The sequence below is a fragment of the Chelonia mydas genome, chromosome 9, assembly GCF_015237465.2.
Source record: "Chelonia mydas isolate rCheMyd1 chromosome 9, rCheMyd1.pri.v2, whole genome shotgun sequence".
NCBI classification, from domain to species: domain Eukaryota; kingdom Metazoa; phylum Chordata; order Testudines; family Cheloniidae; genus Chelonia; species Chelonia mydas.
The window spans coordinates 98465030-98478159 of NC_057855.1; the positions used below are offsets into that span (position 1 = coordinate 98465030).

The 13130-nt window shown below is 42.3% G+C and overlaps 1 protein-coding gene across 2 annotated transcripts in view; it reads right to left on the reverse strand.

The window, feature by feature from the left end:
* WDR44 (WD repeat domain 44) overlaps nucleotides 1-13130 on the reverse strand; it is a 60381-nt gene that overhangs the window by 10490 nt on the left and 36761 nt on the right. For both annotated transcript variants that reach the window (XM_037908274.2, XM_037908273.2), the window contains exons 10-14: nucleotides 10173-10324; nucleotides 5778-5916; nucleotides 5579-5643; nucleotides 3635-3748; nucleotides 109-231 (exon numbers count right to left, since the gene is read on the reverse strand). In XM_037908274.2, coding sequence (XP_037764202.1) covers nucleotides 109-231; nucleotides 3635-3748; nucleotides 5579-5643; nucleotides 5778-5916; nucleotides 10173-10324 — 593 coding nt within the window. The remainder of the gene's footprint in view (nucleotides 1-108; nucleotides 232-3634; nucleotides 3749-5578; nucleotides 5644-5777; nucleotides 5917-10172; nucleotides 10325-13130) is intronic.

The following is a 13130-nucleotide window of genomic DNA, read 5'->3' on the forward strand; positions in this document are numbered from 1 at the left end:
GCTTTTACAGAGACTCAATTTTTAGGTTTGACAGTTAATGGGAGGTGCCTAAATCCCCTTTCAAAAATATTCCCCTCTATTCATTTGAAAGAGTATACAGCTACTTACTCTTGGATGGAAAGCTATCGCAGTGACAAAGTCTATATGCTGGAAACAGCAGAGACACTCTCTTCTGGATATGTGCCATAATCTGACTGTTTTATCCATTGAAGAAGAAAGCAAGAAGTAGTTCTGTGGCAGAAATTGCACAAAATAATTCAAAGGTTTATCAGATATACTTGTACACAGCACAACTGCAGTTTGGTATATAATATTTCCTGCTCAGATTATAACATGGATTTCCAGGTAACAGCACTCCAGTAGAAACTCAGTATTAATGAAAGGCCCCCCGCCCCAAATGCTAATGCTCAAACACTTATTTTAATACAATACCTTTTTTGGGGGGGAGGGGGCAGAGGGGGGCTGGAAAGACAACAGAAGTAGCAAGTAGCTTACTAAATGGGGTGCAGAGGCACCTACCAACGACAATTATTTTCTTAAGTATCCTACATTTCTTGAAGAATTCTGAAAATCACTTAAAAACCTTTTCTATATCATACTCTGTCCCCCCCTTTTGTTTATTACTAGAAAAATGTGGACGAAAATTTTAGAGTTTATCTATTCCTGATTATTCCCTACCTTAAAGTCAAGAACTGTTCCCATTTAGGACATCAAAATAACCTCCACAGAAACGAACTGCAAAGTTGCTGTTGCAGGAGAGGAATAATCAGGAATAAACTTTTCCTTTTCACCGAAACTGAAGAAAAATAATACTCTCTCTTTATAATATTTTCAGTTCTTAAACAGAATAATTTTCACAGCATTTGAAAGGTGCAGCCTGTAGGTTTTTTAAGATATTTACCAAACAAGATTACTGAGAGCATGCATATAAGGTTTCATCCTTTGTAAATTTCACACTTCAAGACTAAAATGATACCAAGTGAAGTTGTTTATAAGCTCCCACAGACCACTTAATCGTTTCCTCCTATCATGCTTAACATTTGATCTTTTCATAAAAATGTCATTTTCACCCAAAATACTTACTGATTTGTGCCTTACCTAAATCAGTGCACAAAGAAATTTAGGTAGAATTTATTTTTTAAAATAGGAAAAAATATCAATGAAAGTGGCAATGAAATGGTTATAACAATTAGTTCTTAAAAAAGTATTTGGGGAAAAAACAGCCTGGGTACAAGAAACAAACTCCAGGGTGATGGCAGAGAGACTACTGCCTGGTCTCCTTTGGCCAGATGTCTGCATTCCTAAGAGGTTGCTCTGTAATTTCAGTATAGAGAACTCAAGAAAAGTTAATTTGGTTTTAAAAATGTGATACAAGGCTGAAGGTTGGGTGATTCTCTCATTTTAACTGCAGACATACAGCAGTGGCTTCAAGGACTATACAATTTGCACAAGAACAGTGGATTGTACTGATGACAAAAATAGCAACAATGCAGGAACCAGAAACCACAGAATAGATCAGTGGAAATTCCCCTTCCCTCCCATCTCAAATTCAGGTTTATTTCAGTACTGATTACATATCACAGAAGAGGGGATTCAGGAAAGATTTCTTTCCAGATGGGGTACCCATCAAGTGGAGGGTATCATTGTTTGGGTTCCAGCATGGGGTGGTGGGGGCAACTAGGGGCGTGTGGTTGGAGGGGGGTTTATTTCTGTACTGAAGTAGGTTCTCTCGGGGCATTTGGGTGGCCTGTTCCATGATGCTCTACACTTCTCTGGTAGAGTGTCCTTGTTTGGTGAAGGCAGTTTTAAATGTGTTAAGGTATATATTCCAGACTTTCTCCTGGAAGACTATTCTGTGGTTTCTGAGTGCCTGGCAGTAAATAAGAGATGCCTTGGTTTGTTTGGAGTGGTTACTGGATCTGTAAAAGGTAGGCGTGGTAATCCATGGGTTCCACTGTTGAAGTGGATTGTGGCATCCAGGAAGCTGATGCTAGTGTGGGTGTTCTAGAAAGTTTAATGGATGGCTAGTGGCTGAAGTTGTGGTGGAAATTTATGAGGGAGCTCAAGTCGTCTGTCCAGAGGATGAAAACGTCTGATGTATCTCAGGTATATTACTGGTTTTGTGGTGCATTTGTCTAGAAATTCTTCAAGGTGGGCCATGAAGAAGTTGATATATTGAGAAGTTATCCTAGTAACCATGACTCTTCCCAGGGTTTGAATAAAGTATTTGTTGTTGAATATAAAATTGTTATGGGTGAGGATGAAATGGATGAATTTGGCGATGTGTTTTGGGTGGATATCTGAGGGTTGTCTATTATCTTGTACATAAATTCTGAGGGAGGTTGTTAATTTGTGGAGTTTTTGGAGAAAGTCAGTTTTGTCTTGGAGGAAGCTGGCTCTTTGGGTGGTGAGTGGTTTGAGGATAGTTTCTATGAGTCGTGATATTCCTTCAGTAGGAGTACTGTAGCCAGATATGATGGGTCTTCCTGGGTTCCTTTGTTTGTGTATCTTGGGAAGATCCCTGAGGTGTGTTCTGTACCAGGTACTGAATGTATACTACTGTGATTTTAATATAGGCCCTTAACTGAGTAAGAAATGTAATGGTCTCCAGAAATTAAGGTGTTTGATTTGACAATGGTAAATTTAAAATCTTGATTTCTGAATCTTTATAATCTAAGTTGCTTCCAGACAATCCAATAATAAATATGGAAACTGGGAAAACTTTAACAACTGCATTGGAACACCTTTACTTATGCTATTGAGCCCTTATACACATGAGTAGCTCCATGGTGAGTAAGATCTCATCAACACAAGTCAGTAGGGTTACACAATTAGCTGCAAGAATTTACAACTTAATTTTTTTTTATTAGCTGTTATTCAACCACACTCATTCAACCAGTGCCAGTCAACCTCTGAAAAATAGTAACAATCATTCCTGCCTCCTCTCTGTGTAGCCTAAGCTCTTCAGTGAACAGTCAAAAAGGTTTGAAATAACCAGTTTTCTTCTTCTTTTAAAAAATAGGGGAGACTGAGGAAGAGCAACATTTTCAGATAACCAAACTACAGCCAGTAGTGGTGGGACATTCCATCTTTCATACGATTACGTAAAGCCACAAATGGACTCAGCTTCCTGCCAACACAGACTGAGCCATAATATAATAATTAAAAGGGTGCAATAAACTAAGCTCTTCACAGAACAGCAGCTAAGATCACATTTTAGATATAACACAGACAACACAGCTAGAACTCACAGAGATGGCCAATCTGAAGGTACTGAATATTCTGCGATCAGATCCTCATCTAGAGTAAACCAGCACAGCTTCCCTGAATCCAATGACACTATGCCAATTTACACCAGCTCAGAATCTGGCCCCCTAAAAACTGCAGCGGAGCTAGAATGAGAGATAATGTTCTTATGCTGGATACTCTATGAGAGAAGAGGAAACCAGCTACAAAGTGTTTTAGACATTTATCAGCAAATTCACGAATGGGCTGTGCCTATGTCCACAGGCTAATAATCAGTTGTTTCAATGGTTAGATATAAAGTGCCAAAGGCAAGTGCAAGAAAAGGAACACAGCAAAACACGGGGGGAAAAGGGAAAGTTCTGTATAGTCTACACAAAAGCTGTCTTACTTTAGACCATGAGAGATCAAGGAGATCTGCTGTATGACCTTTGTATTTGCAAAATGGCCGCTGCCGAAATGGTGCATTTTTATCATCAGGGTCTTCATCAGCTCCACTGCAAACCTATCAGATATAAATATATCAAAAATCAATCAATGCAGCAGAAAAAACCCATGGTAACAGAACATATTGTTACTGTTTCTGATATGCAGATGTGCCGCAGATATCTGAGCACAGATATAAAACCTAAGTACCAAGTATTCGAGAAATAAGTGATTCATGTCAGTTATTTGAACATTCAAAATAAATTACATGGTGCTATAAGCAGTGTACTGAGTTTACAACTACACTACTCTAAAACGCACAAAGTTCTGCCATACATCTCGAATTTTTGGTTATTCTAAAGTGTCAAACACTGCAGCGCTTTTCATTACAACAGGGGGAGAAGGCAGATAAGCAATTCCATTAATCAAATACTTTTTTAGGATGCATAACCTGGGGTTTTAGACATTGTGTTTTATTAACATTTCACTGACTGTACTTTTTCACTGCCCAATTAAGGATAAAAAATTCTAAATAAAAAACATGAAGGTTCCTAGTGCTTACTGGGAAGGGGTATTTAGAGACTGCAGTGATACGCGAGCTTTTCAGCAATAAACAAAGGCAAAATGAAAGGAAAATAGTTGGCTTCTGCATAGGACCTTTGATTAAAAGCTAGGTCTCAGAACACACCCCCACAGGAGCACTGATGTGGTCTACGATGCTGGTATGGATTTACCAAAAGATGACATTCCCTTTTTTTAAACTAGAATACATTTTCAGAAAAGATTTTAAAACACTCAGTGCAGTTACAGACAAACTGTGAAACTGAGCATGAACTAATGTTACTGCAGTATACTTAGTTAGTAACTGTGGTAAAAACTCAAATGTCAATCACAGGACTTTAATGCTTATTATTGTACTTAACTGATTTGAATAGATTAAAATGACATTGTCTAAATACATACTGCATATTTAAGGCAGGTCAATTCTGATTTATTGGCTAAGCAGTATTCAGTTTATGTAACTGTATAAATAAATGAAACAATGGGTATGCACACCTATCTATTATAAACATACACCATTCTTAAAACTTCCCTTGTTTTTTGTTCCCTCCTCTCTCTCACTCACACACCCCCCCACACACACACCCGTGAGAATGAAGGGTGGCCCTGGGGCCAGCTGCTCGCACCCCCCCCCCCCCCCCCCGCAGAGCAGCAGCAGCACTGTGGAGCCAGCTGCTCAGGCTGCCCCCCACCCTGCAGAGCAGCGGCGGGGCCCTGGGACGCCCCCCAAAGCGCCTAAGATTTACTCAGAGGTATTTATAGTACAATTCATGGACAGGTCATGGGCCGAGAGTTTTTATTTATTGCCCATGACCTGTCCATGACTATTACTAAAAATGCCCATGACTAAATCTTAGTCTTAAGTGAGAATTAAGGATACAGTGTCAGACTAATTTTTAAATAAAGTTGTGAAAGAAATTGCCAGGTGAGAAATTCAATGTTATCTGTATTTAATTACTTCCAGCATTCAGCTCAAAGATCCACTGAGGGACTAGCTTTAATTAATAACATATCAAAATGAAGATGTGCAGACCGTAACAAGTTATCTAGTTTTGCTTTTATTTTTTGCCTGTATCACATGCACACATTGACTAAACATCTTCAATCAGATCTTAGTTTTTGACTGAGTGAATAAATGTTTGAGTCCTATCACATAGGATCCAAGCCTGCATTCTTATTGAGGGGAAACTCCCGCAGAAGACCATGTAGAATTAGACTGAAGAATTGAGACTTCAGAGTTTGAACTCCTCTGGAGCTGGGGCATGCTTTCTGGATTAAAGCAGTGCAAATCTACAGCATTAGAGAAACACATTGCTTCCAAAACTCATACACTATCTGGTACACATACCCCTGCATCAGTATCAGACTTTGAAGAATTCAGGCTCTCTTGAGATGGGGAGGGAGACACACGACCTAGAACACAGATTAAAAGCCAGCAAGTTAGAAACTATTTAAGTAGAACTTTTTTTTTTCAAATACAAGAAAAACTCTAGACAGTTCTAGAATTTCTAATGCCCTTAAAATACCAGTGAGAAATGGAGAGGTACCTTCTGTATTGTATTTCAGTCGCATGTTATTGAAATAGTCAAAAGCATTCTTTAAAACCCATATTCTCACTACATTGTCCTGTCCAGCTGATGCAAGTAATCGGCCGCAGTGAGAAAATTTCATTGTCCAAACAGCACCCTGTCAAAATAAGAGTTCACAATAAAACAATGTAAGTATCTTTTTCCATACCAGAACTAGCATATTAATAGGCATATATACACACCATCATGTTAAAAGAACATTTTATTAAGCCCCAAAAAGTTAGGAAACACCAGATTGCCTGGGCAATCTTAATTTGTTTCCCCCTGAGCTCATACATTATGACAGTGTCTGTAATTACATCATCACATACTACTTTTTACACAGGACCTCTGCTTCATTCAGTGCATAGGATGGACAGTGTTCACTTGAAGTGCAGCTATTCAATTTTTACTTCTCCTCATTATTCAATATGTGGCCGCATGCCTTATTTCCTGCTTGCTATTCAAACTCCGCGAGGATCACAGAATTAACAACTTCTCATCAGCTTGTCTATGGCATCACCACTCTATCAGAGTGCTTCACAAACATTGGTGAAATTATGTTATACCCTTGGGAGATGAGTGGTTATTATTATACACATTTTACAGAGGCAGAGAGATATTAAGGTCCAAAAGTATCCACTAATTCTGGGTGCCCCATTTGAGATAACTACCACTTGGTTTTTCAGAATATATAGTGTTATACAGAACTTGATATGTTCAAAGCACAGGGAAATTGCACAATTAGTGACCCTCCGTGAAGAGTCTAGTTTAAGTGACTTGACTTGCACCACACAGGAGCACTGTGGCAGAGGCAGGGATAGAATCCAGTTCTCCAGGGCACCATTCAACTGCCTTATGAGACACTCCTTTTTCTTTCTACAGTCCCCTGCCACGTGCACTACACCTCTGTAACAAATGAAGCAAAGGTCTTAGAGACAACAGCCTCCTTCACTACACAACCCTGATTCGTCTCCAGAGCAGTTCCAACCTGTGTACTACATGAGCAGGGGTCCTGCAGGAAAAATAGTATGTGATCACATAATTAGCGACCGTACCATAATGCATGCGCACAAGGGGGCTGAATTAAGGTTGGGGAGACAACCTTAATTCTGACATTTTCCAACTTTTGACTTTCCAATCTTAATGTTCTTGTAACATAGTTTGCATGTAATTTTCCTAGTTTTTAAAAAAGTAAACAAAGAAAACAATTCCATCATGTGGCACCTTATTGACATCCACATGGCTTGTCAGCAGGTCTGGAACCTTTAGATTCACTGCACAAACTTCTGCCACTTGAGCTAATGGAGTTACTGAGGACAAAGTAGGTTCTCATCCTTTGGGTGAATGAGCGCTGCAGGGGACTCAGACACACCCCTTGTCAGTGGGTTTCACAGCCATTTGCTAACAGCAGAGGCCTAGTGAGAGTTGGGAATCATGGGTTCCATGCCAAACTCTGGAGAGGGGGCTGTTGTAGTGGGTACTCTTCTGCCCATTCCCCACTCAAGATTGATCTCCTCTGTACCACCTCCTCCCCACCCCAGGCTCCTCATCCCAATCCCATTCTCCTCATCTAGTGAGTTCCAGTCTCCACTCCTGAGGCTTCTTGTCCCCGTCCCAAGCTCCTTACCCAGGAAATCCTACTCACCCCTCCAGACTCCCTGCTCCCCATCTCAGCCATACCCAGTTCTGCTCACATTCCCCCAGCGCCTTCTCTCCAGTCTCTTTACACAGCCAGTTACAGGCTCCCCTCATCCACTGACTTCTAGGGTCCTGCTTCTCCCTGCTGCCAGGCCCAGCGTCCCCCACCTTCCTGCCTGCCAGCCTCCAGTCTCAGTCTTTAAGGCCTCCTGCTCATCTCAGGCCACAGAATCTCACCTATCTACTCCTACAGTGGGACCATAACCTCTGGCTCAGTTACTGAAGTCCTCAAGTCTTGATTTAAATACTTCAAGTTATAGAGAATCCACCATTTACTCTAGTTCAAACCAGCAAGTGATCTATTCCCCATGCTTCAGAGGAAAGTGAAAAATGCCCAAGGTCTCTGCCAATCTGATCTAAACGAAAATTTCTTCCTGACCCCAAATATGGTGATCAGTTTGATCCTAAGCATGTGGGTGAGACACCCGAAAAAGAATTCTCTATAGTATTCTCAGAGCCCTCCCCACCTAGTGTTCCATTTCCAGCTGCTGGAGATATTTGCTAATAGCAGCCATGGAAGGGCCAAATGACACTGTAGGCAACCTCATCATACCATCCCCTCCACAAAATGATCAAGCTCAGTCTTAAAACAAGTTAGGTTATTTGTCCCCACTACTCCCCTTGGAAGGCTGTTCCAGAACTTCATTCCTCTGATGGTTAGAAACATTTGTTTCATTTCAAACCTAAACTTATTGATGGCCGGTTTATATCCATTTCTCCTTGTGCCAACACTGGCCCATAATTTAAATAACTCCTCTCCCTGCCTGGTGTTTATTCCTCTGATGTATTTATACAAAGCAATCCTATCTCCCCAGAGTCTTCATTTTGTTAGGCTAAACAAACCAAGCTCCTCTAGTCTCCTCTCATAAGGTAAAAAGAAAAGGAGTACTTGTGGCACCTTAGAGACTAACCAGTTTATTTGAGCATGAGCTTTCGTGAGCTACAGCTCACTTCATCGGATGCATAGCATATCGTGGAAACTGCAGAAGACATTATATACACACAGAGACCATGAAACAAAACTTCCTCCCACCTCACTCCCCCGCTGGCAACAGCTTATCTAAAGTGATCCTCAAGTAGAGCCATTTCCAGCACAAATCCAGGTTTTCTCACCCTCCCCCCCCCCCCCCCCCACAAACTCACTCTCCTGCATTGCCAGCAGGAGAGTGAGTTTGTATGTGTGTGGGGGGGGGGGGGAGGGGAGGGTGAGAAAACCTGGATTTGTGCTGGAAATGGCTCTACTTGAGGATCACTTTAGATAAGCTGTTGCCAGCGGGGGAGTGAGGTGGGAGGAAGTTTTGTTTCATGGTCTCTGTGTGTATATAATGTCTTCTGCAGTTTCCACGATATGCTATGCATCCGATGAAGTGAGCTGTAGCTCACGAAAGCTCATGCTCAAATAAACTGGTTAGTCTCTAAGGTGCCACAAGTACTCCTTTTCTTTTTACGAATACAGACTAACACGGCTGTTACTCTGAAACCTCTCATAAGGTAGGTTCTCCATTCCTCAGATCATCCTACTAGCCCTTCTCTGCACCTGTTCCCAATCTATTCTTCTCTGTCACAGTCAAGATTTTCTGTTCTCCGCATTTGCATCAGACAGCTTCTTCCTCCACGCAACCTGGATGTCTGTTTACAGTGAGAGGTCATTGAAAGCACAGCAAGACAAGTTCCCTGCTCAGTTCTAGTGCAGACCAGGGTTGGACCTAGGCAACAGCCCACAGCGGCACTTACAGGGAAATTTCTGCTCAACCTTTGGCTGGAGCATGTCAAGTGCGGATGACATATTTGGGGAACTTAGCTGAGAAGCGCTAGCAAATCTCTACTGAACATGTGCAAACTGCAAGTTTTCAGAAGCTTGTAACTTGGCCAAATTTGGGTGGATTTTCCCAGCGACGGCAAAAGGCACATCCTTGACAGAAAGGCCACCTGAATTTAAAGTCCCTGCTCCAAAACACAGGGTGCGAGAGCATCTCAAATTTAAAAAAAAAAAGTCAAAATTTTAACATGGGTAAAACATGTTTTCCTAGTAGCTTTCTAGGAAACTGCCTAACCATTTTGCCTGAAATTTTCTTTAAAAAAAGGCAGCCTGATAGAGACCCCCAGCATTTCAGCCCAGTTGAAGTTTGGCAAAGTTATAAGCTACTGAAAACAAGGTCTTTAAAAGGGAAGAGTTGGGCAATCATTACGCTATAATACACACACTTGAAGAACTGCGCCAATACCAGTGCGTTACAATGCTAGGCTGAAGACTTAATTCAGTGGCACTCAAATAGAACATTGACCTGAGGCATGAAGGCTCTCCAGGAAGGCTGGAAAGGGAAGGAGATTCTTGCCTCTCAGTTCCCACAAGAACATTCAGATCAAGAGAATGAGAAAGCAGCATAATACTCTTCTAACTGGAGCAACGGAACTGCATTAACTGCTGCATATACAGGGCTACATCCTGCAAATAGCTCCTTGGGGGGTTAGGAATGAGTCCAGACAAATTCATTTGCAGAATCTCACCCATAGATAAGACAGAAGAAATAAGTCTTAAAGGCTCTGTCTCCCTACTCTGTTATTTCATAATCTGAAGATACACTTGGATTTCACACTGACCACACTCAGCAAGCAGAAGTATTCTCTCCATTTACATCAAAGTGGAACTTGACACCAAAAAGATAAACTTACCATGTGTTCACCACTGAGATCCTGAACTACTTTTATTTGTTCAAAGTCAAAAGGTCCCTTGAAACCATGTGCTGCTTTGAATTTAACTGGCCTTGTATATGGCATTCCTTCATCATCACTTGAAGAGGGATCATCCTGGTCAGTATGGAACACTAAGCAGAACACAACACAACTGTGTACATTAGATAGCAATGATCCCAGCAGCGTGCATTTCTCAATCATTTTTCTTGGAACAGAAGATTATTTTGCTTTTGAATTAATTGTGATTCTTTTAGCAATGAGTTCTGAAGATCTTACAAACAGGACAAGGTTATTACTGTATTAGTGTGTCTAAATCTAATCTGAAAGGAAGAACACTAATCTGCTTACACTGCTGAACACCCCCTTGATCAGAGTACAGTAACTCCTCGCTTCACGTTGCAGTAATTATGTTCCTGAAATATGCTACTTTAAGCGAAATGATGTTAAACGAATCCAAGTTCCCCATAACAATTAATGTAAATGGGGGGGGGGAGGGGTTAAGTTCCAGGGAAATTTTTTTCACCAGACAAAATGCTATATTTTATTTATACACACAAAAATTGTTTAAAACTGTGTGATACTGTACACAGCAATGATTGTGAAGCTTGGTTGAGGTGGTGGAGTCAGAGGGTGGGATATTTCCCAGGGAATGCCTTACTGCTAAATGATGAACTAGCTCTTGGCTGAGCCCTCGGGGATTAACACATTGTTGTTAATGTAGCCTCACGCTCTACAAGGCAGCACGAATGGAGGGAGAAGACACCGCATGGCAGTGGCAGCAAACATTCCCTGTGGAAACTGAATGTGATGATGAACCCACGCTATCCCCCTGGAGCGCACCACTCCCTCCACTTTCCAAAGTGCTGTGTGGCTGAGAGTGTGAAAGAGCACGCGAGACACACACACACTACCCCTTTAAGTACACTGACCCCACTCTAAGTACATTGCCTTTTTAAGTAGATCAGCAAGTTGAGACAGCAGCTGCTGCCAGCAAGCTCCCTCAGTCCTGAGCCCTGTTGTGTCCCCCCGGCTCTGTAAAGATGCGGTACAAGAGCAGGGGGAGGGGGACACCCTGACATTAGCACCCCTCTTTCTCCCCCATGCCCCCAGCAAGCAGGAGGCTCCGGGGAGCAGGTCCAGGGCAGAGGGCAGGAGCAGCACAGGGCAATGGGGGAGGGACACCTGAACTGCCGGCAATCGATAGCCTGCTGGGGGGCTGCCGCACAGGGAACTTAGGGGAGCTGACAGGGGGGCGGCTGACCCACCCTGGTTCCAAGCCCCCACCAGCCAGCTCCAATGGGCTGCTCTTCCTGCAAGCAGTGGACAAAGCAGGCGGCTGCCAAACAACGTTATAAGGGAGCATTGCGCAACTTTAAACGAGCGTGTTCCCTCATTGATCAGCAACGTAACAACACCACAACGTTAAGTAGGAGTAACTGTAAGCTCATTAATTAGTTCATTTAATTGAAGGAAATGATCATGCCACAGCCTCTGTTAACCTGAGTAGAGATTCCCCCAGACACTTCACTCAAAACACTGGCTTAGATTAAAATATTAAAACAAGTTTATTAACTAGAGAAAGATAGATTGTAAGTGATAATGGCATAAAAGTCGGAATTGGTTACAAAAGGAAATAAAATGATAAAATCGCAATCTAATTCCTAAACTTTACCCAGGCTACCATAAGCTGCAACACATTTCGCAGGCTGGGACCACCCCTCACACATCAGTGATGCTTCTCTTTGTCTTCTGAATGATCTTGTTTCCATGCGTCTGAGGTGGGGGAGGAGAGGTAAATGGGGAAGCCATTGTCTCTTATTTTAACACCCCCACCCCCTGCTGGGGTGCAGACAGTCTGTGGTGTACGTGCGAGTCGAGACATCTTTCAGGTGAATGGTCACTTTCGTTACACAGAAGGTGTGAGCAAGGACTTTTGAGGCATATTCAGAGACAACATGCAAGGTCTTTGTTGACAGTCCTTTTGTTATCTTTAAGGACCTAGTCTGCGGACGTTCCCCAGACTCACCGCATGTTTCAGTACATTACAGCAAAGTCTCATAACTGCGTATACGATACACATTAACAGGCTAAGGATGCTCAGTAGCTTATGAGTTTTCAAATGATACCTCATAAGGCATGCTTTGTACAGCACATACCAACCATGCAAGTGGTGAACATGAGCTACAGGGTGTCATACTCTGCCACCACCACAGAGAGGACTTTTGTGAAGACCCTGGGTGCTGTTGCCAGCCCAAATGGGAGTACTCTGAACTGGTAGTGCTCTTGTCTTATCATGAATCTGTGAAACCTTCTGTGGGACTGGTAAATATGCACAAGAAAGCATGCATCTTTCATGTCAAGGGCCAGGAACCATGTGTTCTCCAGCAAGGAAATTATTTCTGCCAGGATTACCATGAGAAATTTTGATTTGCAAATAAGATATCTAGTTGATGTAGATCAAGAATTGGTCTTCATCCTTTGTTTTCCTTGGGAACTATGAAATATAGAGAGAGTAGAACCCCTTCCCTTGATGTTGTGGTGGCACTTGTTCTATGGTCCCTTCCTGAAGTTTCACCTCCTGATGAAGAATCTTCTCATGAGTATGATCCCTGAGAAGAGGCTGGGAAGGTGGTTTGTGGTGGGAGGTGAAATAAATTTGATTGTGCTGCTGGAGTGGATGACATCTAATATCCACTTGTCTCTTGCTACTGCCCTCCAGTTGTGAACAAAGTAGGTAAGGCGGCCACCAAAAGATTGGGGGCAGTATGTCATGGCATCAAATATTGCTATACAGTCCTTGAGTGATCCATCAAAGAAATCCTTACATGGTAGGTGGGCCTGGGCAGTGATCACAGAAGTGGAAGAAGCCACGTACCTGGGTCCCTGAACCCTGTCGCTTGAGTGGTAGTTCATAAGGGAGCCGGTGATAAATGCTTG